Consider the following 26,730-nt stretch of genomic DNA (forward strand, 5'->3'; position numbering starts at 1 on the left):
ACACTTGCTTCCAGTGCCAACACACACTAATATGCGAATCCACATGTATACACTGTAAGTAGCCAGCTGCCACAGGTCACTTTTTCTCCTAAGGCTTTCATGTGTGCCCACACTGCCAGAAGCATTCAAAATGGGGAACCTACTAGAAAAAATACCTAACACAAAGCAACACAAAGCCAGAGAAGCAGCCTGTGCTCTTGATTCTCTCCCCCAGGGTGGCTGACTTGCCCTCCTAACACCTAGAAAAGGAGCAAACCATTCCAGAGTCAGGAGCTAGCAAAGTCCAGATTATGCTACTGCAAAGAGGTAAGCACGTTTGGAGTGGCTTCATAGCTGCTGATGGGGCCAAGGCTTTCCCCTCACATCTGCATCTTTAACTCCAAGAGATAGCCCTGATACCCAAGTCATCATCTGGTTTAGGCCTAGGCTTGGTCAACAAAAGATCCCCAAGCTCCCTCCAGACTGTGTCACTCTCAGAGAGACAGAATAGTGACTGTTAAAGCTTATTTATTGAAGATAGGTACAAACAAAGAATTCCCAAAACATTTGGTCAGAAGAGATGAGGAAAAGGAGAAACACAAAGGCTACTGCTGCTGTGGCTGTTAGGAGGTTGCTGCAGATGCTGCAATTTCCCATCTCTTGAAAACTTGCAGTCCTAAAAATGAATAAAATATTGGAACTGGTTTGAGGCAAATTGGAGAGCTCCCCAGCGGTCGAATACCACCGCCATCCTTGCCGTACTTGCTTCAAATGCAAGGTTTAGCTGCTCAGCCCCAGTGTGGGGCACACGGGTGATGCCCAAGAGAAAGGGAGAACAAGAAGCCTTTGGGATCCCCAGAGTCCAGATGTTGAGCCACAGCAGGATACAGGACTTAGCTAGGAGTAGTGGCAGCATGGCTTTATAGATCCCATTGCTGCAATAGCCCCTTCTGGGGGAAAGAAGTGCTGGAGGTTGACCAGCTGGCTTGGTGGATAAAGAGGCTCTGGCCATAGGAGTCTTAACTTTTTGCCCTGAGGGTTTTGGCAGAAGGTGGATGAGAACAAAGGCCTGTGTATCTCCATGGTCTCTACTATCCCACCAGTCAAAAGGTCAGTCAATCCCTTTATAAAAACTTTGGACCCAAATAAACGAGCCTGAAGAAATCCTTTGGAGATGGCAAAGTTGCATATGTTAAGTCCCATCACAACCGGCTTGAGCTTCTTGAAGAATTTCAGCTGCTTCATTTCCGGGTCCGTAAGCTACTACAAATCTGAGCAAGTCGATTCTAAAAAGAAAGTGAAACATGAATTATCTAAAGGAGACAGGCATCCTTTTTATATTTAGTACACAGGCATTTCATGGCCACGAGTCCTCATGCTCTTGTGGGGCAAATCACTACCTCTCCAGGCCTTCTCACAGATGTTATTCCCTAACACTAGTGGGAAAGATGCTAAGTACGTGGAGAATGTGTGTCTAGCCTTTAAACCCCATCACATCCATGGTCTCTCCCCAAGGCTTAGATTTCCAGCTGTCAGGCCACCTCGAGAGCCAGTGGATTTCCCACCCTGCTCCAAGAGCAGGCTCTTTCAACGAGCTTTGAAGGCTTCCCCAGGCCTGAGTCTACTGGCACAACACTCCCCTACGATTTGGGGTCTGGGGCTTTAGTCAGATATTCTGACAGATGCTTCTAAGCATAACCAGAAACCTAAGATCAAAGGAAAACATTTGATGGGAGTAATTTTCCTCAATGTCCAAAATGATCACACTTGAATGAAATGGAGTTAAAGAGGACTTACGGATAACTTCTTAATGTTTCCCAAGGCATCTGGATCCAGATGTGCCAGATCCATCTTTTGCAAATCACTGGCCAATAAGCGCATGCTCTGTACAAAGGAAAAAAGATGGCTAAATTTGAGGAGTTCACATCCAGAAGACCAGAGAACCCCAAGAATATGCTCAAGCACCACCTTCTACATGAAGCTTTTCTTGATTCCCCAACTCCTAGTGTCCTCTCCTCCACAAATCTGGTATTCAACTATTCTGATTTTGTTCTCTTTGTATTTCTTTGGTATATGTAGACATGCACTTGCTTGTCTTTCCTATTAAAATGTAATGAGTAGAAAGCTTTCTTGGAGGTGGGGTGGAGTTAAGAGAGGAAATAGTCTAGCTCCCCACTAAACATCCTCCACAAAGAACTAGAAAACACACCAGACTGAACTCTGATTGGGAAAGTCAAGAAAAAGTCAGTGAGTCCTTTTTCCTGCCTAGGGTAGCTTAGGGAGACAGAAAAGAAGCCTGCAGATAGCTTGGAGGGGGTCTGGCCTGGAGAGTACATGGAGAATTCCAGTGCCCTGAGATAGCACCAGGGAGTAAGGGATCCTGGGGATCTCTCACTAGCACAGGAATGTGTACCATCTGGCAGCTATTGCCCACTACCCCATTCAAATCACAGATCCAGGGTAGAGAGTAGCAGTCTTGCGTATGGGCCTAGCTGTGTACTAAGCATGAAACAAATTCTGAATCAAATAGTAGCTATGTGGTTCTAACCCTAGTAGCAGAGTGGGATGCAGTTCTAGCTTCCAGGCCTGTATGGAAGCCTGCAGTAGAATAACTAGGGGCAGGAGGCCCAGACCAAATGGGAACTGGCAGTTCAGCTGTCCTGAATCTGCAGAACTTCCCATCAGACTAACAATAACTGAGTTGAGCAGCAGTCTAAAGAAGCTCCCAACCAGGAACAAGCCAAAAGACCCCACACCTGGGTCAGGAACTTACAGAGCTCAGACCAGAAGGGTAATGAACAGATCTTCCCCTGGGTCATACAACCTTGGAAGCAATGAAAGCTGCAAAAGGATACAGGAGGACACAGGCTCAGGCCAGACATCACCCCCGAAAGTACACAGAGCCCCAGCATTAACATCAAGTCCAAAGTCTAGAAGCCAGATGGAAGAATGAGCAAACCAAAAAAATCCCACCATAAAAAGCTATTATGTGGACAGGAAATTCAAGCCACACACACAGAAGAGAATGTCTTGAAAACATCTACAAGCAAAGCCTCAAAGAAAAATGCAGCTTGGGTACAAGTCCAACAAGAATTTTTAGTTAAAGCAAGAGTTTTTAAAAAGCATTAAAAAATAATTTAAAAAACCAAATGAGTGTGGTAGGGAAGAAACATAGGAAAAGAGAATTAACAGCTTGGAAAAAGTGGCACAAAATCTCACTGAAGAAAACAACTCCCTGAAAATTGGAATTGACCAAATGGAAGTTGATGACTCCATGAGACATCAAGAAATAATAAAACAAAGTCAGAAGACTGGAGAGTTAATTTGAGGATCACGGGACTACTTGAAAGCATGAACAAAAACAGCCTAGTCATCATGTTTTGAGAAATCATCGAAGAATATTGCCCAGATATCTTAGAACCAAAGGGCAAAGTAGAATGAAAAGAATCCACTTGTCATCCCCTGAAAAAATACAATGAGGAATGTTTGTGTCATTCTTTGTTACTGTATTCCCAGTGCTTAGCACATAGTAGGCATTTTATTTTTTTTTTTGGAGGGGGGAAGGCAGGGCAATTGGGGTTAAGTGACTTGCCCAAAGTCACACGGCTAGTAAGTGTGTCAAGTGTCTGAGGCTGGATTTGAACTCAGGTCCTCCTGACTGCAGGGCCGGTGCTCTACTCACTATGCCACCTAGCTGTCACTTCCTAGGCATTTGTTGATTGTCTAGAAAAAGAGGATGTTCTGATAACTCTGGGCCTAGAAGCTGGCCTAGCTGGAGCAGATGCTGGAAAGTAGGCAGGGCATTTTGCTGAGAAGAGAGCCCAGCAGAGGGGTGAAGAAACCTGCAGCCTTGGGGCCACATGTGGCCTTCTAGGTTCTTGGGTGTGGCCTTTTGATAGAGTCCAAGTTTTATAAGACAAATCCTTTTATTAAGAGGATTTGTTCTGTGAAGTTTGGATTCAGTCAAAGGGACACACTTGAGGACCTAGAGGGCCACATGTGCCCTTGAGGCTGAAGGTTCCCCACCCTTGACCCAGCCTATGCTGCTGTCTCCACAGTAGCTGGTCTGCTTCAAGGCAAACTTGGACCTGTTGATTTTCCAATGAGAAAAGACCTTTTGGGACACACTCTTTTCTATCTCAGAATATCAGTATACCTATAGTTCATCACTGCAGTTAAAGAGAGTTGAGCTTTTAACTCTCAGGGCTTTAGGTCTAACAGGCATGATGTAAAGTTCACCTTTTCAACCTAGTAATACCTAAGGTTGTGATCTGCATACCAAGCATGTAAATAAATACAGAAGTGGGCAGTTTTCAAGTCAGAGGAATGTCTTCTGCAGCAATGGCACCCTTGGCGGCCAGCAGGAAACACTGACCTAGACTGGGGAAATAGACTGGGCAGGAGATGCAGCTGAAAGCAGAGATTAAAGCATACACAGGAAAGATGTCTCTGGGGGTAGGTATAATGGTTCCAGAGGACCCAGAATGGCCCCAACTCTCTCTCATAGACGCTGTTCTCTTTTACCTCTCCTCCACCCATGGGCACAGTGAGGAAGACCTCATTGCTATCAGCCAGGGGGCTGCCGTTCACAGAGATGTTGTAAATCCGTTCTCTGGCTGCTGGAGTACGGAGGCCTGGGGTCTTGAAGATCCTATAAAAGCAGGAAAGTTTTTGTGAATCTACCCACTACACTGAATTAAAGCAAGAATTAGGAGTACTTCTAGTCCAATTCTAGCTCAAGCTGCAGTTCTGAAATCACTTACTTTTTTCTCCCAAACCACTCACTTCTAAGAGGAGAGTGAGGTTTAAATTTAGAAAAATTCTGAGCAGAATATGACTAAACACAACTTGCCTGGAAGAAAAAGGCTGTAATTACTAAACATGCAACTAGAAAAATAAATTCTCATCTGTATAATTTTCAGCTCCATGAAACCTGGCTGCTAAAAAGAAAAAAAACCAAAATCACCAGAAATAGACCATGGTCATTTCATTTAGAAGAGCAGCCAAATGCTCCCATAACTTGCTCAAATGTCACAGGAGAGATGATTTGGGGATTACATCATCACAAGATCTCTGGAATTTAACGTTTTCAAGATAATGGAGATTATTACAAAAGAAAGAAAAAGTGAAAGCTATTAAAATATTAGCACTCATTTCTTTCAAACCTCTGGGTTAGAACTGGCAAAGGCCAAAAGGGGCAACACATGGGTTTCTTTACTAATGTCAGAGGCATTACTCACTCTAACCTATGCCTAGAGAGAGTAAATAGCTCATCCATGTAATGCTATTGATGATAACACCAACTGTTCTTAGGAGAATAACAACAACAATGAACATTTAACATTTAGAGGGCACCTGCTACGTGCTAGTTATTACCTCATTTGTTGCTCACGACAACCCTGGAAGACAGGTGCTTTTATTATCATCTAAATTTTAATGATGAGGAAACTGAGGCAGTCATTGGTTAAGAGACTTGTCCAGGGTCACACAACTAGGATAAGTCAGGGGAGATTTGAACTCAGATTTTCTCCAAGCCCAGTGCTGTCTCCACTGCTGCTAAGTAAATGCTGAGTGAGGAAGGCAGCAAAGCCCCTGTCTCCTTTATCCTCTGAAGAAATTTTGGAGACTCTGCAGAAACTCTGGATCAGGCACATTTTACAAATGTTTGCTCTCTGGTGACTAATGTTAAATACTCGGGCCACCACCGAACTTCAAATAATCTAAAAATCCTTACCTGGAATCAAACCTGGGTGTCAGGCCTGGAGTTGGTCCTAGCATGGAGAAGTCAGATCTGCCCAGGGCTGGAGTAACAAGACTACTTTGGTTTGACCTGTATTTATCAAGGTAACACTGGTAAGAAATTTTGCCATGAGAGAGAATCTTAACCCACTTGAATAAAACAGCAGTTACAATGATTCTAACTATATTGTTAGGCCAGCCTTCCAAACAGACTCCTCCTTCAGCCTGCCAGGTTCACTGTATCATCGGCGGATTTCTGGTTAACCTTCAGCAGTCACCACCCATGGTAGAATATTGGTACGGGAATATTCTCTTTGAAAAACCATCCTCTAGGGTCATAACTATTTCCAGAAATTTATTTTCCACCTCTCCCAATTGCAATCTGTGAACTAGCACACAGTGTGGTGGAGGGATCAAAGCATTCCAACTTTCTTTACTAGAGGGTGAGGGAATTTCTGAGCATGAATTATATAATATAGTCTCATGCTATTAAGTTAGATGGACGCAGATTTAAAGCCTTTAACACCGCCTGCCAAAATTTTCTTTCTTTACTCCATCCTAAAGATGTGAACCTTGTGTGAACAAAGTATCAGTATTCCTGGCAAGATTTGAAAAGTAAGTTACAAGAGAAGTTAAAAGCCTCTACTGGCAGCAATATACATGACTTATCACAGAATAAATAACCATGTAAAGAGAAAGTGTTATTAAAAAAATTATGCATTTATAAAAATGATCATTCACTGCATACTCCTCACTTGCTGCATACCAAGTCCTAGGTAGGACTCTCTCTAGTCTAACCCTAGTCCTGAATCTGCCTCTTTGTCTCTTTTTGTAGTCTAGGTATTCTTACTTTCTTGTTATAGACCCTATCTCAAAATAATGTTCTTAAATGCTGTGTTGGTAAGCAAAAGGGGCTCTTAGCACTCTGTTCAACCAAGTGCCCTTGAAGAGTTTGGCTTTTGCTTCCTTTGATTAATTCAGTGTATTTCATTGAGTCTTACTAGGTGCTAAGCCCCAGACCCAAACCCCTATTAGGTGCTAAGCCTACGTGGGTGTGAAGCTCCTACTACGGGGAGGTGCTAACTCAAGAGCCAATCATAGCAGCCTAAGTTCTGGTCGCTCAGATGATGTTTGATAACGTCTGAAACAGTATAAGAAGAGCAGACAGAGCTATTTGCTCAGGGCTCTCACTCTTGGTGGTATGCTGATGCAGAGACTCCGGGCAGCTGTGGCTAATGGCCCTCCAGCTCGTAAACCTGGATGCTGGGACTTTGTTAAACTCTGGTAACTATGTATTGGGATTTGAATCAGACAAGGTCTGTCTGTCGATGTTTGTAATTTGTTTGTATTTTGCTCAGAAGTTCAGGGTGCTGGCTTTTTCCCCTGAACTAAGTGAATGGTATTCGTATGCTGGATTAAAGTGAGCTTGTCGACCCCTTAACGTTGCTTTCCTTAGTAAAGCAGATCAAAAGAACCTGGGCTTTTGCAGTGTGCTGGTAGCATGCTTATTGTTGGGCTTGTGTTGGTCTTTCACCCCCACAACAGCTGCTAGCCAGATTGTTGCAACAAATGCATAAAATAAAAAACATAACCATTACAAAGGAAACTAATTAAAGAAAGGTGTAATTTTTTTTTCCCATTCAAGTTACCAGACCTCTTGAAATCTCTCCATGGGCCGATCCTTAGAAGTTAAGCTTAGTCTTTCCAGTCCTACCTATCCTATGCTCCAGTCCAAAGCCAAATCAGTGATTAGACTGACTTTTCTCTGACCTTTTCTGATGTGGCCTTTCTAGACTGCAACTACCTAGCCTAAATCACAGGAAGAAGAAAATTTAATTACCCTGTTACCTGAGGGACAATTTGTCACAGATCCCTACTGTAGAATGCAGTCTCTGCCTACGTCAGAGGGGCTTAGACCTTCTCCATGTCTACATTCCAAATCAAAAGATAAGAAGACTTTATGGTCTCCAACCCCCTCCCCTACCCCAATCTCTGCCCCCCCACCCCCCAACCAAGAAGTCCCCTTCCACATTGCCTTTTGCTCCTGCCATTTGCTCTCACTGACTGAGTCCTCTTCTTAGTCGTTGGACATTTCTTTGCCTGACAGAGAAACAAACGATATTCAGGTTACACATGGAAAAGATAAAAAGTCCTGAAAAGAAGTCAGGGTGGGGGGAGGGTGGGGAATTAAGCTCAAATACAAGGATTCATCCTGTGAAATGCAGTGACCAATTCCTAGAATCGTAGGACCACATCAACTGATATGTCACACAATTTGAGAGTTGGGACATCAGTGGCCAAAAAGGAAGCCTGGTTTATATTACAAGTGGCTGTCCAACCTCTGCTTACAGACCCCTATGGAGAAGCCCACTGTCTCCAGACAGCCCAATTCACTTCTGCAGTGCTCTAACTGCAAAAAACTTGGCATGACATCATGTCAAGCTTGCCTCTTTGTATTTTCACCTAAGACTGCTGGTTCTTCTCTCTGGGTCCAAAGGAAAACTAATCCCTCTTCTACACAGAAACAGAATGTCAGAGACAGCAACCTCTAGTCTAGCTCACTCATTTTATAGATAGGGAAAACTTAGGCTAAGACATGGGTGTGAGTCGCCTAAGGTCACATTGTCAGGCAGGCTCAGAATCCAAGTAGGACAGTAAAAAGATGGGACATCAGGCCACAGGGAAGATTGGTTCCTTCTGTCTTTTTCTAAGGTAGAAAAAATGGAAGCTGTTGTTGGAGATATTCTGGCTTCTTCTCTCCAAATCTCTCAACTGACTTATGTGAATAGGGCTCCAGAAAGTTAAGATGTAAGAAGCGCAACCTTCCAATCTTCCCTCCATGGTCCAGCTCTCCTTTCCTCACCTAAGCAGTCTCAAATCAAAATCATGACTTCTTTAGAGATTTCATCTGCCCGCAAATTTGACTGAAGTCCTTTATTTCAAGTACCACGTCTCCCTAATTTATTAGCTTTTGGTATTAGCCAATGACAAGTCTCAATAGACACAATCAGAAGATGACACCAGGCCCACAAGGATCTGATCCTTACCTTTGTAGTCTGAGGATTAATATTTTCAGTTTCTTCTTCTTTAATCACCTCAGCCACTTTTGCTGCTTTCTTTGCTGTACAAAACATTTAAGGTAGACTGATGACTCTAGAAGGAATTAACTTATTTAACCCAATTATCGGTCACTCAAAATGAAGAAACACAACCGCCTTTTTTGGGTGTATTAATGACAGCAGCTCACAGGCATGTGGCCCTTCCCATTACAAAGCCCTTAGCCACATTAACTACTCTACAGGCGACATTCCTGGCTGTCTATGGAATACAAGGACCTCCATTTTGCAGAATTTTGTGACTTGCCTGATGTCACAAAGTTAATAATGGAAACAGAAAAGCTGGGTACAGCTCTGCCATTTATCTATATTAAAGTAACCTAATAATAGGCAACTCAATGATTGGCTGCCCAAAAGAGAGACCAAATGGCTTCAGTGAAGGAGGAGTTGGGGAGGCAAATGTTTTTGTAACACTTAGTAAGTATATCATCTCCTTCAAGAACCAGTGCTCATTCTGCTGCACCAAGCTGCCTCTTACACAGATCTGGGTTTTTTAGAGATTATTTTGGCAGCTATGGAGAGGGTGGGTTGAAGAGGAGAGAGACTGGAAGCAGGAAGCTCAATTAGGACCTAACGACTACCACTGTCCAGGCAAGAGGTGATGACAGCCTGAACTGTAAGTTCCATTCTGCACACATTGAGTTTAAGATGCCATTGGGACATCCAGGAAGAACTGCAGCCTCGGAAATGGAAGGGATTTCGGCAGTTCCGTGGTTCTGACAAGTGAACATCCAGCCTTTATTTAAAACCTGTCCAGTTTTGGGGAACCCACTATTTCATGATGTTCTACGTTTGAACAATTCTAATTGTTGGGGAGCTTTTCTTTACATCAAGCCTAGCCTAGCAGAGAGCTAAAAAGGAGTTGATGAAGCAGTGTTCAAGATATAGAAAAGGAATGAACGCACATGTACGTGCACACACACAAACACACACACACACACACATCTATGAGTCATCTGAAAAGAAATGATATTTGAATTTTAGGGAACTGATGCGATCTCTAAGGGGGCACATGTAAAGAGAAGGTAGCTTATGACTGAATACTGGGAAACACCAACAGTAAAGGACCAGAAAACGTGTGATTGATTCCACAAAGGAGACTGAAGAGCAATCATATGGGTAGGAGAACTAGGAGAGAGCAGTGTAATAAAAAACAAAAAGGGAGAAAATGCCAAGGGTAGGGTGATTAGTTGCAGAAAGGTCAAAGAGGACAGGGACTAAAAAGGCCAGTGGATTTTATCAGTTAAGAAAAGATCACTAGAGAGAGCTGTTTTAGGAGAGGAATGGGGACAAAAACAAAATTACAAGGGATTGAGAAGAGCTACCAACCTCTGACGGCTTTCAAGGGTGTCTGAATAGCTTCAGCTGTCAGCTTATTTATTTCTGTGATATCCAGGTCAGCCTGAAAGAAAATAGCCAGAAAACACCAGAGGCATCGACATATACGATTAATGAGAAACATTAGATGATGAATGTGTTCTCCTCTTAGTCTCTTCTGGCCTCTCTGCCACCTTGCCCTTTGAAATGAAATGCAATCAGCCATAGATAGCATGTCTAGATTGCTACTGCCCTGTTAGAAGACGATGTCACTAAGTGATCCACGCACTACCTGTGAATATGGCTAACGGGTACATTCTTTAATAACAGTCCTTTCAATACTGAGCACAAAGATCAGGCAGGGTAGTATAATACCTGTGCCTTTAATTAAAACTGGTCTGCTGCCATGGGGCTTACGGTATTACCTGGGGCAAATGCCACTTTGGTAGCCAGATATCTGATGGCTAGACTATACACACAGGGACACACACACACAGGCATGCCAGGAAAGTTACTCTGCAGCAGGCACTGAGCTACATACTAGTGATACAAAGACAAAAATGAAAGTCCTTGCCCTCAAGGAACTTAAATTCTACTAAATTCGGATATCTTACCCCACAGGAAAGAAGAAGGAAGAAGATAAAAAAAAGGGGGGGATGATGGAGGGGAGGGCAGATGGGGATGGAGGTAATCAAAAACAAACACTTTCGAAAGGGGACAGGGTCAAGGGAGAAAATTCAATAAAGGGAGATAGGTTAGGAAGGAGCAAAATATAGTTAGTCTTTCACAACATGAGTATTGTGGAAGGGTTATACATAATGATACACATGTGGCCTATGTTGAATTGCTTGACTTCTTAGGGAGGGTGGGTGGGGAGGGAAGAGGGGAGAGAATTTGGAACTCAAAGTTTTAAAAACAGATGTTCAAAAACAAAAAAAAAAGTTTTTGCATGCAACTAGAAAATAAAATACACAGGCAATGGGGCGTAGAAATTTATCTTGCCCTACAAGAAAGGAAGGGAATATGGGATGGGAGGGGAGTGGGGTGACAGAAGGGAGGGCTAATGGGGAACAGGGCAACCAGAATATACGTCATCTTGGAGTGGGGGGGGAGGGTAGAAATGGGGAGAAAATTTGTAATTCAAACTCTTGTGAAAATCAATGCTGAAAACTAAATATGTTAAATAAATACATTTTAAAAAAATTAAAAAAAATTCTACTAAATTCAATAAGCATGTCTAAGACATTATGCTGCACATTAAGGATATTAATGAGAAAATAAAAGGCAGTCTTTGCTTTCATGAAGGTAACATTCTTCTGAGCTTTACTGCTAGATTAGAAGTCATTATTTCTTCCTTATTTTAGTGAATTCTAACAATTTACAAAGGAGCTTCCTGATATTGTTTTTATTTGAAAATACAAAAGGTCAGATGAACTCTGAGGTGTATGACCAAGTACTTTACCTAGCCAAGGCAAAATGTCCTGCTTTGCTAAGCACTCTAAGTTTTCCCACAATACTTTGCTAAGTACATCTATCGGAACAAGTGGTTATAACAGTATTGACGGCTGCATAGATTTTAGAAGCTATAAACATGGTGGATGTTATTTTCCCTCTTATTCCAACCACTTCTAAAATTTGAGATTATCTCCCTTTCCTTTAGCCTATTCTTTTTCTTTAAATGATTTTCCACTGTCATGTGAAAGAACTGTGGTTTTCTCTATTTTTTTTCTGTCTTCTACCTTCTTAAAGTAGAAGGAAATAGTCCATAACACAGGGACTTTAAATGGTATTGATCCCTTTTCTCACCTAGAGGGCTATTTCTTATAAAAAGAATCCTAAATAAAAACAGTTCAGCAAAACCAACCACCACCCCAAGTCCAACAACATAGGTGGCATTTCACACCCATAGTTCCCCTCACTTCTGCAAAGAGGGGAAAAAGGCACATCCTCATTTCTCTTCTGTGACAAGTTTGGTTATTATTATACAGCACTTAGCTTCCAATTTTGCTGTTGCACTTTCCATGTATATGGTTATAGTTGGTGTACTTTCCCTATTTTCATCAAAAGCAATCACTATCCTTCTTCCAATCTCCTGGGATCTTAAACTTTGGTGAACTGAATCCTATTCTCCAAACTTTGCCTTATTCCATATATCCACTGAGTTGTCAAAACTTGCTATTTCTCCCTCCAAAACATCTCTCAGATCTGACTTCTTTTTCTTCACAGGCTGCTACTACCTTAGTTGGGGTCCTCATCACCTCTGGCCTGGATTACTGCAACAGCCTTCTAGGGTAAAGTCTCTGCCTCAAGTCTCAGATGTGACAAGGTGACACCACTACCCAATCAATTCCAGCGGCTCCTTATTGCCTCTAGGATTAAACAGCTCTATTTTGCTTTGAAAGCTCTTTACAACCTGGCCCCAATCTCCTTTCTGGTCTTCTTGGACACTACTCTCTCTCATACATTCTATAATCCAGTCAAAACGGCCTTTTTCTGTGTTCTTCCTATACCCCATTCCACCTCCTATCACGGTGTCTTTGCGTTGGTCATCCTCAGCCCAATGCCTGGAATGCACTTCCCCGCTACTGTCCCTCATTCAGAGGCAGCTCAAAGATCCCCTGCCTTTCCTGATACCCTCTCTGAGGGCTAGTGCCCTCCTTTGCATTTTACTATTTTGTATCTTTCTTTTGTATGTAGCTCAATACTTGTCACCTTTCCCATTGGAATAGAAGTTCTTTTTGAGTAGATGTCTTTGATTCTTTGTACTTGCATCCCCAGAGCTTAGTACAATGTTGAGCACACAGTAGACATTTAATAAATGCTTGTTTATTGAGAGGTTTCCATGCCTTTGCTTACTTCACTTTATATGAATTCATATAAATTTTGTGATTTCTTCATATTCTTATGGTACAGGTAATTTTCCTTCATGTACAGTGATAGGCATCTACTTTGATTCCAGTTTATTTGTTACTGATATATATTTCAGTATAAATGGGACTTGTCTATCTGTATTTATCTATCCATCCATCCCTATCAACCCATTCCTGCGGCTTCCTATTGCCTGCAAGATACAATTTTTAAAATCTTCTGGCTTTTAAGCCCTTCATAACCTGGCCCCTTCCTACTTTTCTAAGTCGCCTTATATTTCATCCTCTTCCACATACTTGAAGAACAATGATTCTGGCATCCTTGCCGTTCCTGGGACAAGACACTCCATCTCTGACTCCATGAATTTTCACTGACTCTCCCCCAAGTCTAGAATTCTCTCTCCTCACCTGTCTCCTGATTGCCTTCAAGTCTTAGCAAAAATACCACCTCTCATGAGAAGTCTTTTCTGATCCTCCTTCATCTTAGTGCCTTTCCTCTGAGATTATCTCCGATGTACTCCATCTATATAGTGTTACTTGTAAATAGTTAGTTCCCTATTGTCTCCCCCTATTAAAATTGAGAGCTCCTTGAGTTCAGGAACTGTCTTTTTACTTTCTTTATATCTACAGTGACTTAGCATAGTGATTGGCATGTAATAGGTGTTTTTAAAAAAAAATTAGTTTTAACCAGCCAAGACCTGCTTTCTCATTCTCCTCTACTGTCTAAAAGAGAACATAAAAAACCCGAACCTATTACAAACCCATACAGTCGATTGAAATAAATGTCCATAATGCACTTCTCTCCTCCCTCCCCCAAAACTCCCCAAATTTGTTTCATTCTGAGTCTTTCACCTCTACCAGGATGTGAGTAGCATTGTTTCATCATTAGTCCTCTAGAATCCTGAGTGGTTATTACACTGATAAAAGTTTAACACAATAGTATTCCATCACAGTGATATACAAAAAGTGTTCATCCATCTCCAATTTATGGACACTGCCTCAAATTCCCATTCTCTGCCACCTCAAAAAAGAGCTATAGTTTTGTACATCCTTTTGCTTATCCCTGCAGTATGTTCCTCTTTCCTTCTCTATTCTTTCCTTAAGAATATCAGGATGTTACAAAACTACTCTAGAGCCTTGTCTATTTGGACTCCCTCTATGATCCCTGATGATGATAGGGTTTCAAAGGGTTCACATGCAACATCTCCCCACATTTGAATGAAAAGTTTATCCTCATTTAGTCCTTTATCACTGTCTAATCCTGTCTACCTTTTTATGCTTCCCTTCACACCTCCAAGTTTCTTTTCATCAGGAATGTTTAGAAGTCCTCCATTTCATTAAAAGGTCCATTTCTTCCCCTATAGTACTATGTTTAGTTTTGCCAGATAAGTTGTGCTTAGCTGTAGGACCATTTCCTTTGCCTTCTGGAATATTATATTCCAAGTTCTCTGCTCCTTTATACTGGGGGCTGCTAAATTGTGGGTGATCCTGACTTTGAATCCTTAGGTACCTGAATTCTTTTTCTGGCTACTTGTACCATTTTTTCTTTGACCTGGAAGCTCTGGATTTTGGCTATGATGTCCCTGGGAGTTTTCATTTGGAGGTTTCTTTCAGGAGGCGAATGGTAGGTTCTTTTTCTACTTTGCCCTTTGGTTCTAAGAGACTTGTGCAGTTTTTGAGATTTCTTAAAATAGAATATCTAGATTCTGGTTTTGGTCATAGTTCTCAGGTAGTCCAGTGATTCTTAATTTTTTTTTCTTGATGTTTTTTCTAGGTAAGTTGTTTTTTGCTATGAGATACTTTACATTTTCTTCCATTTTTTTTTAGCCTTTTGACTTGAATTTAATATTTCTTGTTGCCTCACTAAGTCATTGATTTCTATTTGGTCCATTTTAATTTTCAGGGAGTTTATTGCTTGGGCAAGGTTTTGTACCCCTTGTGCCATGCTGTTAATTCTCTTTCCAATTCTTTCTTCTATAGCTCTCATTTCTTTTCTAATTTTTTCCTGAAGTCCTCTCATTCCATTTATAAACATTTTTTTTTTAACACTTGCTTCATTTCTTCCAGGAATTCTAGTGGAGTTTTTGCCCAAGCTGTGTTTTCCTAAGGCAATGCTTGTAGATGTTTTGGAGTCATTTGTTTTTTCTATGTCTGTATCCTGAACATAATTTCCACCATAACAGCTCATTATGTTTTGGTTCTTTTGTTGTTTGTCCATTCTTCCAGCCCACTTCCTGACTTGGGATATGATGTTAGAGCTGGGCTCTCTACAGCACTACTGGAGGGAAGATCTGGGCTGGTCCCATTGCTGCTTTCTTGGGGGTATTAAGTGTGGTGTTATTCCAGGATCTCAGGGCCAGGATGATGACTTATAAACTTTCAGTGCTCCCCAAGTGGTCTGATCCAGGGCAAGATATGATTTCTATCCCTCCCCCATACCCCCCATTCTCAGCTCTGCAACTTCCTGACCTAGGTTTAGAACTGTGCAAGAGAAGAAGGCTGCTGGACTTTACCCTGGTAGGCTGGCCAGAAAGCTCTCTTGGTTCAAACTGGCAGAATCACAGGACCCCTCTCTTCCCTCCTATTTTGGTTTGGGTTTCTTGCTTTGGTTATTCCTCTGCAGGCTAGGCTGGATGCCAGAAGTTGAGACCCTGATTTGTGACTGAGGTCTGAAATTCCTCCTTTCTCAGTCTACCACCTAGGACCTCTCTACACTGTACAAAGGTACCCTTCTCACTCCATCTTGGATAGTGATCAACAAAGCTGTCACTTGGCACCAATCTCCACTGCAATGCCCCAGTGTGGATCTGAGACCTCTTTTTCTGCTGGTGTGCAGCCTTTCCCTGGGCACAGGAGTGCTGTTTGCTTTGTGCTCCTGCCCTGACCCTGTCTCCAGTGACTGTTCTCTGTTTATGCTAACCTGGGCCAGATAAAAAACTCACTGACTTTTTCTGGATTTCTCCACCAGGATTCAGTCTGTTGCATTTTACAAATCTGGTTGGAGGAATTGTGGACAAGAATTCAACAGCACTGTATCCTTCCACTCTGCCATTTTGGCTCTACTCCCTAGAACAGGTGCTTCATAAATATCTATTGATTTGACTGTCTTTGACCTCTTTGGCACATATGCCTAGCAGTAGGATCTGTGGATCAAAGTGTATGGACATTAGTCACTTAAAAAAAAAAGTTAATTCACATGAATTAGCTAAAATGAATTGGAATTTGGTCACAAGGAAGAAAACTCATGTGCTGTTCTTCAAAGCAACAGGCCAAGGCATATATTACAATTCATTTACCTCATTGAGGATTAGTTGCAATTTGCTCACTATTCTGATAAATATGCGTCTTTCTACTTCCCAGCTCTCCCATTACAGGAAAAGAAAACAAAAACTAGAGGCCTGTGGGCCCTTGCTACTCCTTAGACTCATCTTTTATACAATGACCTCACCCCTCTACCAACACATCTCCATCCAAACCTCACATCTAAATCACTTTAGTTTGCTGCTGGAAGAATGTGGGTCTCTTTCTATTTGGTTGCCAAACCCCTTTTATGTTGTTATGTTTAGGAAAGTTCTGTTTTACGTGTCTAAGCCTTTTGTGCAGTTCAAGATCTGGCTCTTCCTCTTACTATGGGATTTAAAGCCTCCAGGTTCCTCAGCTGTCAAAATGGGGATAGTAACACTTGCCTCTCCTAGGAGGGCTTTGACAATCCCATGAGGCAATGCACACAGAGCACTTTGTATGCAAGTGGGGAAGCACTAAATATTCCACAGTATAAGGACCTGTCATCTCTCCTGCTTCCTTCCAGTCTTCCTCCTGGGTCTGTAGTTCCCATCGAGGGAGGCTTTAAGCAAAGGCTAGATAAACATTTGTTAGCAATGTCACATAGACAGGGGATCATAGTCCTTGGAACAGGTTGGATTAGATGACCTGAAGTTTCTTTCAATTTGAAAACTCTATGAGTCTATGACAACCCAAGGCAGAGAGTCATGACTTCAATCATTCTATGGTTAGCAAAGTCCAATGATTAAGAATCAAAATAAATTACGTATTTTATCCCAAAGGCCTAGGTAATAAAAAAGGGTGAAATAGGTAAATCAATTTAAAAATAAATCTGGGTTTGAGATTACCTAATCTCACTGGAGAACTCAAATCAAGGCATTACAAGGGGAACAGGAAGCAAGACAAGCCATCACCCTTAGGAGTTTATCAGACTAGACAACAACCCTGAAGCAAATGAACACAGCAGCTCAATGTCTGATAAATCCATGAACTAGTAGGGGAAGAATTCCTCATTTAACAAAACTTCTGGGAAGACTGAAAAGTAATTTGGCTGAAAATAGGTTTAAAACTAACATTCTATATCACAATAAGAGCCAGATAGACATATAATCTAAAAATAAAAGGCCACATTATTTCTTTTTTAAAAAAGGGTAGAGAATGGAATTATGGCTGGGGGGAAATTTGTAGGCAAATAAGAGAGAAAACAAGAAAAAATTGGACAATTTTGATTATATAATTTTATAGGACCAAAAAATAAATAGAAAAGAAGTCTAATTGAGGGAAAAAAACTTTGTGTCAAGTATCTCTGATAAAATTGCCATATACCCAAGATATACGAAGAATTTAATCAAATTTATAAGACTAACAGCCCTATCCCAGTAGATAACTGGTCAAAAGATATGAACAGTTTTCAAAAGAAGAAATATAAGTTATAAATTATCATATAAAGAGTTCCAAATTCCTAATAAGATGCAAGTTAAAATAACCGTGAGGTTTTATCTCATGCTCGTCAAGCTGGTAATGCCACAAAACAAAAACAGTCAATGCTAGAGGGTTATGGGAAGTCAGGCACACTAATTAACTATTGGTGAGAAACAGCATTTTTCAACACTTCTAGAAAACAACTTGAAATAAGAGGAAAATTATTTAACTCTTCATCTTTCTGATCCCAGCAATCCCTGTACTAGATATATAATGAAAAGAGATCAAAGACAGAAAAAGTCCAACATATATCACAATATTCATAGGAACACTTTTTGTGGCAGCAAGAATTATTTTTATTTTATTTATTTATTTAATATATTAAGTTTTCAGTATTGATTTTCACAAGAGTTTGAATTACAAATTTTCTCCCCATTTCTACCCTCCCCCCCTCAAGATGGCGTATATTCTGGTTGCCCTGTTCCCCAGTCAGCCCTCCCTTCTGTCATTCCACTCTCCTCCCCTCCCCTTTTCCCTTCTTCTCTTGTAGGGCAAGATAAATTTCTACGCCCCATTGCCTGTGTATTTTATTTTCTAGTTACATGCAAAAACTTTTTTTTTGTTTTTGAACATCTGTTTTTAAAACTTTGAGTTCCAAATTCTCTCCCCTCTTCTGTTCCCACCCACCCTCCCTAAGAAGTCAAGCAATTCAACATAGGCCACATGTGTATCATTATGTATAACCCTTCCACAATACTCATGTTGTGAAAGACTAACTATATTTTGCTCCTTCCTAACCTATCACCCTTTATTGAATTTTCTCCCTTGACCCTGTCCCTTTTTGAAAGTGTTTGTTTTTGATTACCTCCATCCCCATCTGCCCTCCCTTCTATCATCCCCCCCCTTTTTAAAATCTTCTTCCTTCTTCTTTCCTGTGGGGTAAGATACCCAATTGAGTATGTATGTTATTCCCTACTCAGGTCAAATCTGATGAGAGAAAGATTTACTCACTCCCCCCTCACCTGCCTTCTCTTCTCTTCCTACAGAACTGCTTTTTCTTGCCACTTTTATGCGAGATAATTTACCCCATTCTATCTCTCCCTTTCTCCCTCTCTCAATATATTCCTCTCTCATCCCTTAATTTGATTTTATTTCTTTTAGATATCTTCCCTTCATCTTCAACTCACCCCGTGCCCACGCGCTCTCTATGTACATATATACACATACATATATACATACACACACATTCACTTACACATACATACATAAACATAAATCCCAGGCATATACAAATATATGCCTATTCCCTTCAGCTACCCTAATACTGAGGTCTCATGAATAATACACATCATCTTTCCATGTAGGAATGTAAACAAAACAGTTCAACTTTAGTAAGTCCCTTGCAATTTCTTTTTCTTGTTCTTTTTCTTGATTACCTTTTCATGCTTCTCTTGATTCTTGTGTTTGAAAGTCAAATTTTCTATTCAGCTCTGGTCTTTTCACTGAGAAAGCTTGAAACTCCTCTATTTTATTGAAAATCCATATTTTGCCTTGGAGCATGATACTCAGTTTTGCTAGGTAGGTGATTCTTGGTTTTATTCCTAGCTCCATTGACCTCCGGAATATCGCATTCCAAGCCCTTCAATCTCTTAATGTAGAAGCTGCCAGATCTTGGGTTATTCTGATTATGTTTCCACAATACTCAAATTGTTTCTTTCTGGCTCCTTGCAGTATTTTCTCCTTGATCTGGGAGCTCTGGAACTTGGTGACAATATTCCTAAGAGATTTCTTTTTGGGATCTATTTGAGGAGGCGATCGATGGATTCTTTCGATTTCTATTTTGCCCTGTGGCTCTAGAATATCAGGGCAGTTCTCCTTGATAATTTCTTGAAAGATGATATCTAGGCTCTTTTTTTGATCATGGCTTTCAGGTAGTCCAATAATTTTAAAATTCTCTCTCCTGGATCTATTCTCCAGGTCAGTGGTTTTTCCAATGAGATATTTCACATTGTCTTCCGTTTTTTCATTCCTTTGGTTCTGTTTTATAATATCTTGATTTCTCATCAAGTCACTAGCTTCCACTTGCTCTAATCTAATTTTTAAGGTAGTATTTTCTTCAGTGGTCTTTTGGACCTCCTTTTCCATTTGGCTAATTCTGCCTTTCAAGGCATTCTTCTCCTCATTGGCTTTTTGGAGCTCTTTTGCCATTTGAGTTAGTCTATTTTTCAAGATGTTGTTTTCTTCAGTATTTTTTTGGGTCTCCTTTGGCAAGTCATTGACTTGTTTTTCATGATTTTCTTGCACCCTTCTCATTTCTCTTCCCAACTTTTCCTCTACTTCTCTAACTTGCTTTTCCAAATCCTTTTTGAGCTCTTCCATGGCCTGAGACCAGTTCATGTTTTTCTTGGAGGCTTCTGTTGTAGGCTCTTTGACTTTGTTAACTTCTTCTGCCTGTATGTTTTGGTCTTCTTTGTCACCAAAGAAAGAATCCAAAGTCTGAGACTGAATCTAGGTGCTTTTTCGCTGTCTGGCCATATTCCCAGCCAACTAACTTGACCTTTGAGTTTTTCATGGGGGTATGACTGCTTGTAGAGTTAAGAGAACTATGTTCCAAGCTTGGGGGGATGTGCCAGCTCTGCCACACCAGCACTCCTCCTTCCCCAAGAACCCCCAACCCGGACTGGACTTAGATCTTCAGCAGGCTCTTCACTCCTGCTCTGATCCACCACTTAATTCCTCCTACCAGGTGGGCCTGGGGAGGGAAGCAACTGCAGCTGTAGTTCTGTAGCTGCCCCACCTCCACTGCCCCCAGGGTGGTAGCCGAACTGCAAACTCCTTCCACTCCCCAGCTATTCCCAGTAACCTTCTCTGCTGTCTTTGGTGTTTGTGGGTTGAGAAGTCTGGTAACTGCTGCAGCTCACTGATTCAGGGCACTAGGGCACGCTCTGCCCGCCTCCTGGTCTGGTCGGTCCACTCCGCTCCCAGCTCTGTGCGGGATAGACCTTACCCAGAGACCATTCAGGCTGTCCTGGGCTGAAGCCCTGCTTCCCTCTGCTGTTTTTTGAGTTCTGCAGTTCCAGAATTGGTTCAGATCCATTTTTTATAGGTTTTTGGAGGAACTCGGCAGGGAGCTCATGCTAGTCCCTGTTTTCCAGCTGCCATCTTGGCTGTGGCAGCAAGAATTAGAAACAGTGGGTGCTCATTGACTGGGGAATGAACAGTCAGACAAGTTGTAGCTTTTCTGGGGAAGTTTTGCTAACTTGAGCAGGTTGGAAGTACAGCAGCCACTCACTGGTCTGATATTAAGCATATTAGCATGGAAGCTTGGACCCGCTCTGTTTCCAACCCAGTCTGGTGGCCCCCTGCTCCAGGCAGCCCAACATATTGGTGCTGGATTCAGTTTGGACACCTTACTGGCCTTAGTCCTCCTATAGCTCAGTAATCCCAGGCATAAGAAACCCATCAGCCTCAACTTTGGTAGCAGGGACCGTACCCAGGGCATCACCACAACCAGCCCAAATTGTGGTATATAAATGTGACAGAATATTATCATACCATTAAGAAATGATGTCAGGATTCCAAAAAAAAAAGGAAGACTTTTACCAATTGGTGCAGTGTGAAGTAAGCACAACTAAATAAATAATACACATGACTACAATAGCATATAAAAACAATATTAAAAGACATCAAATTTCAGATTAAATGCAGTAACTGCTCTTGGATCCAGGGTACCAATGATGAAGCACACTTCCCTCCTCTCAGTAGAGAGGTACAGGCACAGAATGTAGTACAAGCTGTCAAAATATAGTCTGTTTTCCTTTGTTACATGGGACAGTTTATGGAGGGTAGTTGTTATGAATTGACAGTGAAGTCAAAGATAAAAAAAACCATCAATAAACAGAAGAGCAGAACCCCTGAGGAGCCCAGGGATCCTTCTGTCTTTACTGGCTGTACCTACATAATGTCCTCTTCACAAGAACACTGCCTTGGGCAGAATAGTTCAACAAATATTTTTGGATTTGATAAAGAGAGAAACTTCCCACAAAAATCAAATGAGACAAATCACTTACTGTTGCTGCTTCTTCCAGGGCCTGTTTGCTTCCTCCTAGGGCTACAAAAAGAACATTCCTCTTTAGCAACTAACACACGTGGACAAACATTTATTCAACAACAGAAGCATCTTTGGAAGACTCTACTTAATGTAGTAGATTCATCAAGAAGCTATTTAAATATCTAGAAAATGTTGGCAGATTACGGTAACTAGTCAATAAATAAGGCCCGCTGGGTTTTAAAATGGAGGACTGCTGGTAGCCTATATACCTCTTCGCAAACTATGATTTCTCATTAACTAGCAACCATTTCAAAATGCTGCTTACAATAGTGCTTTAGGAGGACCTTTCCATATTGGCTATAACCACTATCACTTTACATTCTATATTGTTTCAGTTTTCAAAGCTTGTGACAACCTTGTAAAACTACCATAAACAGCAGCAGCAGCAGTGGTGCTGGCAGCGCCAGTTCTCTAAGCTCAGAGAGCCTGGACTACTATGTGAGCCTCAAAATGCCTCTATATTTCAGTTAACAGCTAGGAGAGGTACAACATCTTACCAAAATATTCACGCCAATTCATTTCTCTAAGCGCCCTGGGAAGCCGGAGGATTTCAATGTTGTAAAGATTGTCTACTTCTTTGATGAGGTTCTGGGCATCTGACTGTATTTGCTTTGATCTAATTTGTACTGTAAGAAGAGATTAAAAAAGACCAACAAAACAGGAACAGGTCATTTTACATAAAATAGGACAGCAATTGAAAGCCTTAATAATTTTGTGCACTTTAAAAATGAACCTTTCTGCCATCTTCAAACTACCTGGTAACAATCCTACCCCGAGCCCATGAAAGTTGACAACTCCTGGTTTCTGAGACATAGTTAAAGATGACTCTTCTAGCTCTGGATTCCAGGTTTTCCTGTCATCTATGTATTTGTCTTACAGAGATATACATCCTTCAATAAAGTGGCTCTAAAGCATCTTAATCAGTCTGCTCACCTCAGGCAGAACAGTCCCTAGGGTTATAGGGAAGAGGGGCAATAGAAGACACTGACTGAGAGGGTTGTAGAAAAACTGTTCAGCCACTGAGAGCCAGGTGTCGATGTAAATAGTAAGAGTTCATGTTCCTGCAGCTCTTTTCTCACAACAAACCTGGGAGGTAGCCAGGACAAATATTGCTGTCCTACTTTAGAAAGAAGAAAGCTGAGGTTTAGAGAGGTAATATGGCCAAGATCCCATAGCAAGTTAGTGGTAAAAACCTGAACTAAAATACATGTCTAAACTCCAATCCTGTGTTCTTTCTGCGATACCATTCATTGTACAAAATAATGCTAACGTCAACAGTCATCTTTGATCCTTTTCCTAGCAAAAATGAATCACAGAATTTCAGAGATGATGGGAATCATTTAGGGTTGGAAGACCAGAAGCCTTGAGACTACATTGGGCCTTTCAGTACACCCATTTAAAAAAACAGGGATGTAACTTTGAAAACAATGACTGTAGGCCTACAATCAAATCAAGTAATTCTGACTTGTTGAGGATTTTGTGCAATAACTTTTTTTAAACCATGGCAACGGCAACTGTAATAGCATTACATTAAATTTAACAAAACTACCTCACTGTTTAAAGTGGTCCTCATGCACTGTAAGAGCCATGTAGCTGATCAATTATTCCACATTACTCTAATAACATTCCTAGAGTAACAGATGACATTCAGCTGGATGACCAAACGAAACTCAACACAAAAGTACTAGAACTAAACATCCAACTCCTTAGGTAATAACAAGCATAAGGGGAAAAGTGTCATTAAATCCTGTTTAACTTAAAATCCAATCACAGTTTGGCATATTAGAAAGCCTCAGGGCTGAATAAAACCTAGATGTCCTTTCCAAAGAGAAGTCTCTTGACAATCTCAGAATCTACAGGAACTCCTTGTTCCGTTTGGCCTTTGCACAAAACATCTTCCATGGTATTGGCAAAAAACTTCTGGGGACCATAACAATTGACATTTCTATTGCTGTTGTTGTTTGCAAAGTGCTTTACATTTTATCCTTCACACAGGTATTACTATCCTCATTTTACAGATGAGGAAACTGAGGTTCAGAGTTGTTAAAAGATTTGTGTGTGGTCACACAGCTATCAACTGCTGGAATAGGCACTCAAACCAGATCGTCCTGACTCCAAGTCCAGTGTCAATCATGAGTCTGGGTGTCATCCTGTTTTATGTCTTTTTAAATAATGATAGAAGTTCACCGAGCAAAGTTATCTTTGTGGTTTCAGCTCCCTAGCAATCTTGGTCTATTTCACAGGTGTGGGAACTATCTTGTTGGAAACCCCTTAATAAGGAGCATGATGACTACCTGGAAGAATTCGGTCTAATTAGCCACACAGGAAAAAAAAAAAAACTAAGTATATAAAGAATGCACATTGTTTCAATTATAACATGAAGTTGGATAGACTGCACATCTGTCTTGAGCTCAAAATTAACTAGAAGACTGGGTCATATTGCATTTGGGAAACTATGCAGCATTTTCAACAACCCAAACTGCTTACCCACTGTCAAAGCCCATTTGTTAAATACTAATATTCTCCCAGTGATATGATATAGTTAACAATCAAATATCATGATTTCTGAAAAACCTTAAACTGTAGGTAAGCCAGTGGAAAGGTACACAGTGAGTATAAGTAGAATACAAGCAGTTGTGAAAATCAACTGAGATAATATATGTCACGTACTTTGCAAATATTATTATGATTGTGTTACCAATGACAACTCACCCTTGAAGATGTTGTAAAATATAGAACAAGAACATATTTGAAAAGCAAAGGAGGTAGATAAGCTATGTAACTGGAGGGATACTGGATGGATAGTCTAAGTGTTAGATTAGTATTCAAGAAATAGTAAAAGAACTAGCAAAAAGACCCCAGCATAATAAATAGATCTTCTATAAAGGGTTTGTGGAAGGACATGGGCAAGAATTACAGAAGATGCAATGTGTTATGAGCAACACTTCTCAAGAGAGTATCTATACTAATGACTAACAACGACTGAAACATTGAAGTAAATGTGAATGAACCCATTTTTATTTCTATAATTGTACTGTGAGGAAATCATTTTTACATCATTTATATAATTACCACTGTCTCATAGCTAACGGATAGATGGATGTTCCTTGGAATGATTTTTAGCCTTCTAATTTTCCAGAGCTGAAACAAAGTCTCAAGGATGACAGATCTGCCTAAGTCACATAACAAGTTAGTGGCAATACCAAGAAAACAACAAAGAGCTTTTGCACCCCAGGCCAGGTCTCTCCCCATTCTCAAACTTAGCAGAATGTTCTGTACTGCTTTTTATACATTTGTATCAACCAACAAGCATTTACTATGCCAGGGACATAAAAAAAAAAAAAAAGCTGAGGACACAAAGAATGACAAAAACAGAAAAAAACCCATCTTCGAGGAGCTCAACTGTACACGTAAGGTATAATTGCATCTTTGTCTCGTATCTACTACTACACGTGGAGCTCTCTGAGGGCTAGGATCACAACTTGCTGAGTTTTCTCAGTGTCCTGCATAGAACAGGCACCTTAAAAAAGTTCTTTTTGGATTACAATTTCACACAGCTGCCAAAGGTCTGACCTCCCCTATTCAAACTCCAACACCTCTCTGATCAAATACAGGGCGTCCCAAAACTCTTAATAGACATTTTAAGCCTTAAGCTTAAAGACATTAATAAAGCTTTAAAACTGCACTAAGATTTTAGGGACACACCATATAAGCTCTTGTTTGGCAGTTAAAGTCCTTCACAATCTGATCCAACCGACCTTTCCAGCCTTATTATATATCACTCCCTTTCCCATACTCTACCACAGTCTAACCGAATTAGCTTTCTCCCTTCTCCTGTTTTCATGACTTGGCATTAGCAATTCCCCATATCTGGAATGCAGCCCCTCCCTCTTCAAATCCCCCGGTTAAGAACTCCTTGTGTACTTCGAAACGGAGTCAAAAAGATCTCTTTTCTGATTTCCTCGACCCCTGCTTCCTTGCAAAGTCCTTCCCCACCAAATTACCTTGTATATGTTTTACACGTCCTTACGTATGTTTGGGCCTGGGAGCTTTGGGTCCTGGGGGAGGGCTCCGATCAAGTTCCCAAGGACATTAATATCATATTTGCACACGGCTGTCGCCCCCTCCCCCAAAAGAAAGTAAGCTCCCAGAGGGCAGGGGCAGTTTCTGCTTTTGCCAGTGTATCCCCAGAGTCCTAGCACAGGGCTAGGAAGTAGTAGTGTGGGATGATGCTTTCTTTCAAAGACCTGCCCCGTCCTCGAGAAGGCGCCAGTAAATACCCAGGGGGAGCAGATTCTGCGCTCGCCCCCTCCCCCGCCGACGCTTTCTGCGGTTACCCAGGGCAACGCGAGTGCAGGCCGCCCCACCCCCCCTTCCGCCCCAGCCTCGCTGCCTCCTTCTCCGCGGGTGCGCCTGGTTGGCTCCATTTGTCTCAGCCATGAGCCTCGGGGCCCTCAGTTACCTTCACGGTCGAAGTCGTTGAGGAAGGAGGCGAGCTTTCTGCTCCGCACCGCGCTCTTCTTGGTCGTCCGGCTCGAGGCCTTCTTCGACGGAGCCATGGTGCAGAGGCGGAGAAGACGCCGCGCGACCCGCCAGACCCGAGCGGCGGCGGCGCGTGAGGCGGACGGGAGCCCGGGGAGGTCAGCCCCCGCAGATCGTACTCCCGCGCCCGAGGAAAGGCCGACTGTTCCGATCCGGCCCCTTACAGCCGAGAAGATCGAGATCCCAAAGAAGTCAGTGGTGACCAAACCGGGCCCACCCACCGGTCTCAGGGGCGTTAAATGGAGTCGCTGCCTCGCCCTGCAGATTCAAATTCAACCGCCCCTTGACAGCCAATAAGAAGCTCCACTCTAGAGCGGGCGCGAGGGGTTATCTGGAGAGCCAATCATCAGGCGCT

General features: G+C 41.7%; 1 protein-coding gene across 1 annotated transcript; it reads right to left on the bottom strand.

Annotated features, from left to right (window-relative positions):
• Positions 1 to 490: 490 nt before the first annotated feature.
• Positions 491 to 26,658, bottom strand: CDCA8 (cell division cycle associated 8). Its single transcript, XM_036746262.1, has 10 exons — positions 26,296 to 26,658; positions 22,331 to 22,459; positions 21,793 to 21,833; positions 10,164 to 10,236; positions 8,766 to 8,839; positions 7,754 to 7,818; positions 5,714 to 5,809; positions 4,504 to 4,630; positions 1,777 to 1,863; positions 491 to 1,265 (listed from the first exon to the last, which is right to left on the bottom strand). Exons 1-10 carry the CDS (start codon positions 26,390 to 26,392, stop codon positions 1,221 to 1,223), a joined length of 834 nt encoding a protein of 277 aa, XP_036602157.1. The 5' UTR covers positions 26,393 to 26,658; the 3' UTR covers positions 491 to 1,220.
• Positions 26,659 to 26,730: the final 72 nt, after the last annotated feature.

The sequence above is a fragment of the Trichosurus vulpecula genome, chromosome 2, assembly GCF_011100635.1.
Source record: "Trichosurus vulpecula isolate mTriVul1 chromosome 2, mTriVul1.pri, whole genome shotgun sequence".
NCBI classification, from domain to species: Eukaryota; Metazoa; Chordata; class Mammalia; order Diprotodontia; family Phalangeridae; genus Trichosurus; species Trichosurus vulpecula.